The sequence below is a fragment of the Empidonax traillii genome, unplaced genomic scaffold, assembly GCF_003031625.1.
Source record: "Empidonax traillii isolate 1590-97213 ecotype Southwest subspecies unplaced genomic scaffold, ASM303162v1 scaffold890:size686501, whole genome shotgun sequence".
NCBI lineage: Eukaryota > Metazoa > Chordata > Aves > Passeriformes > Tyrannidae > Empidonax > Empidonax traillii.
Genome location: NW_020956083.1, coordinates 54 through 5144, shown reverse-complemented (window position 1 = coordinate 5144; position 5091 = coordinate 54). Strand labels below are relative to the sequence as shown.

Sequence of the window (5091 nt, the reverse complement as noted above, 5' to 3'; positions counted from 1 at the left end):
TCACACCAGGTGCTGTGCCCTGCCTTCCTGCAGGTCAGGTACCACCAATTCACCAACTGGGATTGTATGATGGAAAGCTTTTAATTCCTCAACATCACCTGCTGCACAGGCACTTACTCTCATTCTGAAGCAGCTTAAAATGAACTGTAGGCTTCATCCACACTACGATACCTGCACACAGATCACAACAACGAGAATGTAAAAGTACCTTCTGTGTCTGAGCTTTGGATGCCAAAGAGGTAACAAGGTAAATAGCTGCATCTTTGTGCTTCCAGTTAACAGATGGATTCTTTGCATATTCTTGCAGCATAGAATTAACATATCCAGAGAAGATCCCTGTCACAGGTCCTTCAAAAAATTTGCACAAGCCTCTGACTAGATCACAAGCCGCTCTGCGCCTGGTGTCAATATCTGCATGAGAACCAAAGACTCTTTGGATATAGCAAAGCACACAGCTCTTCATGTTAACAAACACAGCAATCAAAATATTAACAGACAGCTGCTGCAGTTACAGCCACAGCCCATGGTAATTATTGCAACCCCCCCCCCCCGATGTGTACAAGCACACTGAAGTCTTTACTCCCTGTCCCAAGAGGATTGTTTGCACACCCAGAATGGACACCCATGCCCAGGGGATGGTACTGCCTTGGCACTGTGCACCCAAATGTGCTGGGTTGAGCTGGGAGGGAGTTAAATTTCTCCCAAGCAGCCCATATGGCGCTGTGTTTTGTACCAGTGACTAAAGCTGTTGGTAACACCCAGTGTTTTGGCTGCTGCTGAATTGCTCTGTCACAGTGTCAAGGCTTCCTCTTCCTCCTGCTCTGCCTTCCCAGCTCGTAGTTAGTCTGGGGCAGGCAAGGAGCTGGGAGGGGACACAGCCTGGGTGGCTGATCCAAGCTGACCAAAGGGATACTCCACGCCATATGACACGCTCAGCAATAAAAACTGAGGGGAGAGGGTTTGGGGAGAGGTAGCTGTTGCTGAGAGACAGGCTGGGCAAAAGTCTACTTGTGGGTGGTGGTGAGTCGTTGACTTCTCTCCTCTTTTCTTCCTCTTTCTTTCACCTAAACTGTCTTTATCCATCAGTCTTCTCACTTCTACTCATCCCACTGCAGCAGGGTAGAGCATGAGCCAGGTGCTGGCCCACCACACCTGAAGAGACATTTTGGTAAAAAATACCCAAATGCCAAAAACAAACAAGCAAACAAAAACTCTGTAAAAGTTTGTTTCAAGATGAAAAAAAAAAAACCCACAAAAAACCAAAACGGTTCTGTAGCCTTCCATTCAATTTACTGACAGAAAAAACAGCAAGAAAGCCAGTCAATTCAAATGCAAGAGAGGACATTTAAAAAGTAATCTCTGAAGAATACAAATATGTCCTCCCCCCACCTCAATTCTGTTTAAAAGCAGAAGGAGCCAACAAATAAAAGCTTTACAGATACGTAAAAGGCAGACAATATTGGATAAGAATGACAAAAAAAATGTTTTCTTGAAAAAAGTTCAAAAACATTCCTTGAGTTTTGTCCTCCACTCACAACCCATTTAAGGAAAAAGCCCCATAAAAACACTGTTCAAAACAAAGACACTGAGACAGGCAGACTTGATCCAAGAATGGAGAAAATCTCCTTGGGGGGTGGTGTGTGGAAACCTTCTCAATTTCAAAATAAAGTTATAAAAGCTTCAGTAAATTGCTTCAGCTCTTTAGAGCTACGTTCAAAGACCAAGTATTCTTAGTGTAAATCTGTAGATTACCAGATCCTTCCAAATCCCTTCTTATATATTCTTCAGAATTATCTTCAAATGCTTCTTCATCAGCCGCTGACAATACAAAATACAGAGAAGTTTAAATACTGAGATCTCTGGTTTTTACATAAAAAGGTGTATCATCAACAACTTTCTAGTTTTTCCAAGGACTGTTCTATAACATTAACAGAAATTAATCAGAAATATCTGGCCAGACTAGACTGTTAAGCTTTCTCCTGCCCCACAAATTAAGTCTTTCATACTCAAGAGCCAATGTATTGATTTTAAAAAAAAAAAAAAAAACAAACAACCCAAAACATCTAAGACATATTTAACACCAGGTGAATTTAAAAAGGCTTCCAGAGCTACAGACTTTAAAGAGAGCAGCTCCTTATCACTGCAATACATCTTCACTGCATTGTAAATACTAGGATCAATATGAGCCCATCAAAACCTGGAGAACCTGACATTTTACAAGGCCTGATATTCCTGACTATTTAGGCTCCTTGAATTATTCTGATACTCACATTAAGCATGGAAATTTATTGCTGGCACGTGACCTAGACTTCCTACACTGGGATTTCGCCATGAAAAATCAGTATATTTATACAATTCTACAAATCCCACAGGACAATCTGCTGCATAAACTTGGGTTTGAATCTAAACACTAAAGTACACAAGAGGGAATCCTCGATTCTTGGTCCTGCAGAGCAACTTGTCATTATAATTAGATTTTGACTGTGCTTTTGAAACCTTAAATCTGCAAAAGTTACCTCTAAATTCCATATTGGGAACAATAACTTTCTCACAGATGCTTGTCAGTGTATTCTGGTCTTCAAACAGGTGCTTGTAATGTGGTCTTTCGCAAACTGAGGCCAGAAACTGGATTGCATTACTGACCAGCTGCAGCACCACAAACAGAACACAAAGCTTTAGCATGATTGATCAATTTATAATTCATTACCAAACCCGACAAGATCAGTTTATAACAACTTACCAAGTCATACTTCACCTCCTGGCCTGTCGTGACTAACAGATTCCAGATTGCTGTTACAAAACGTGGCAGGTAGGGCTGGAATTCTTCATCGTATTTTTGAGCATATAAAGCAGCATTATCACAAATTTGTGATTTCAAGAGCTCCAGTAATCCAGCTTCCTCTTCATCCTCACATAAAACAAAACTAAGAACTTAAACATCCAAACTTCAGTGCTATTTCAACATTAAAAGTATCCAAATGCTTAATGGAAATATTTACACCATCATTTTATTGTGTTCTAGAATTGCTGCACTTTGCTGGTCTGCACCCCAACTGCTCTCCAAGTTATAAATCATACCTACATTTCAAATCAAGGTACTACGCACTTTATTCAGACCAAATAATTTACATGAAATTAATTTACAAATGTAATAAGAGAAAGACAACACAAGACACTGAAAAAATATGCTTAGAAGATATTATATGATACTTTTAACTGGAACAGTTGTAGCTCTCTCCCCTTCTCCAGATCAGAAAAGATGCTTCTAGAACCAACAAGTGATTTAGGAAGTTGAGCTGGAGTTAAAAAACCATCCCAATTAGACCCCACACTTCAGCTCTGTCTGCCCCTCTCCCCTCCACCCCCACCTTTCAGCTTTAACACCTCTCCCAGTTCAGCTGCACCAGTGTCTGTGCTGGGAGCAAATGAGAGAAGAGCAGCAAAGCTTCTTTCAGCAGCAGGGTAATAAAGCACAAGACACCCTTCACATGCCTCCCTTTGTGCTGTCAAGAAATTATATTATAGAGTTGTTTTGGCTCCATCAAGTGGCAAACTACTGTGCTGTATCGGGAAGACTTTGGCACTCAAAACGCAGAGAGCACGCACAAAAATAATTTGAGTTTTGATAACTTGGTTTCATCTTTCACCAGGGAAATTACTAATTCTTTAATCAAAGACAGCAAATGCTGAAGCACTGAGGGATGTCCTGCCCTCCGTGTTCAGCTGGTTCAGGTTCTTTAGGATACCCTGTTTTCTAGAACACTGTGCATGACCCAGCTGAGGCACAGGAAACCCGAGCACAGCGATGCCAATGGTCAGGTTACTCCAGCAAATGTCTCTGAAAGGAGCAACTCACTGACAAGTATCTGTAATTTGGTTTCTGTGCACAGCTGGGGTATACCTATAACTGACATACAGCTTCAAGAACTGGACCTCAAATTCCTTAAACAACAGAGCAACTTCTCTTAAACATCATTAGAGTCATTCTACTCCTTTGTTTGCCCAGCCAAGAAAACACTGCATGGTTCAGAGTTAGACACAAGCTCACAGTCAACCCTGTCCCCTACACAGAGACAAACCAGGAGGTTTATGCAGTACTTACATCAGTCTGCAAGAGTTTATTATCTAAAGTTAGAAGACTATGAAAATTTGTCATCCATGTTTCCATGTTATCTTCAAAAAACTCTGGAAGATCCTGTGAAGGGAAAGCATAAATCTCCATTTTAATTTCTGACTGCACTGCTTAGATAACAACATACCTACACTGTAAGCAGTGCATCCACCTTGTCACCTACTGAGGGACAATAACCTGAGGAAAACAATCTTCAAAGTGAAACACTACTCCCTCCTCCTCCCCCCAAAGGAAAACCCTCCTGGCAAATGCTCTGGAATACAATTATTTCCAAATAAACTATTTGCTTGCACCCTAAACAGACTCCCCTAAAAAGGCCAAGCTAACCTGGTAATCAACCCCAGCCTTCCTGCGCGTTTCCTCCAGTGCTGATGCACTGTTAACTGTTATTTTTACCATAAAACCCGGCCTTAAAGGCTGCCTCAAATGAATTCTATAGCAAGAGCATAGCAACTTCATGAGACCAAAGCAAACCATTAAAAGAAAAGGAGATTCACCTGGAAATTTAAACTATAGAACAGCTTCGCAATTAGAATGAGAGAAGAAAAGAGAACCTTCAGGGCACTGGCATCATTTGCATGTGTGCTGCAAAGTTCAATGGTTGCCTAGAAAAAAATGCAAGATCTAGTCAAGTACAAAACCAAAAGATATTGAAGTGACATGGGACATTTTTGTTTGTTTGTTTAACCAAAAAATACAGTTATTGCTCCTCCCCTCATCAATCCTGTTAGGTCTCACTTCATGACTTTAGCTTGAACTTCATTAACAGCTTCAAAACAACTATCCTTGAGTTTTAATTTTACAGCCACCCATAAAAAGCAATTCAGAACATTAAACTTATTTTAGAAGTGATTCAACAAGAAATACCTTAAAGAGATTTGTCAAGGGTAAAGCAAAGGCATCAAGAACAAGTTTGATCTCTGTCCATAATTCATTTGACTTAAATTCATGGCGGTACC

General features: G+C 40.6%; 1 protein-coding gene across 1 annotated transcript in view; it reads right to left on the bottom strand.

Annotated features, from left to right (window-relative positions):
* Positions 1–4730, bottom strand: part of CSE1L (chromosome segregation 1 like) — a 15205-nt gene extending 10475 nt beyond the window's left edge. The window contains exons 1-6 of the mRNA XM_027902594.1: positions 4630–4730; positions 4103–4195; positions 2741–2908; positions 2517–2646; positions 1753–1818; positions 209–411 (exon numbers count right to left, since the gene is read on the bottom strand). Of these exons, the coding sequence (XP_027758395.1) occupies positions 209–411; positions 1753–1818; positions 2517–2646; positions 2741–2908; positions 4103–4168 (633 nt within the window). The 5' untranslated portion in view covers positions 4169–4195; positions 4630–4730. The remainder of the gene's footprint in view (positions 1–208; positions 412–1752; positions 1819–2516; positions 2647–2740; positions 2909–4102; positions 4196–4629) is intronic.
* Between the last annotated feature and the right edge of the window lie 361 nt (positions 4731–5091).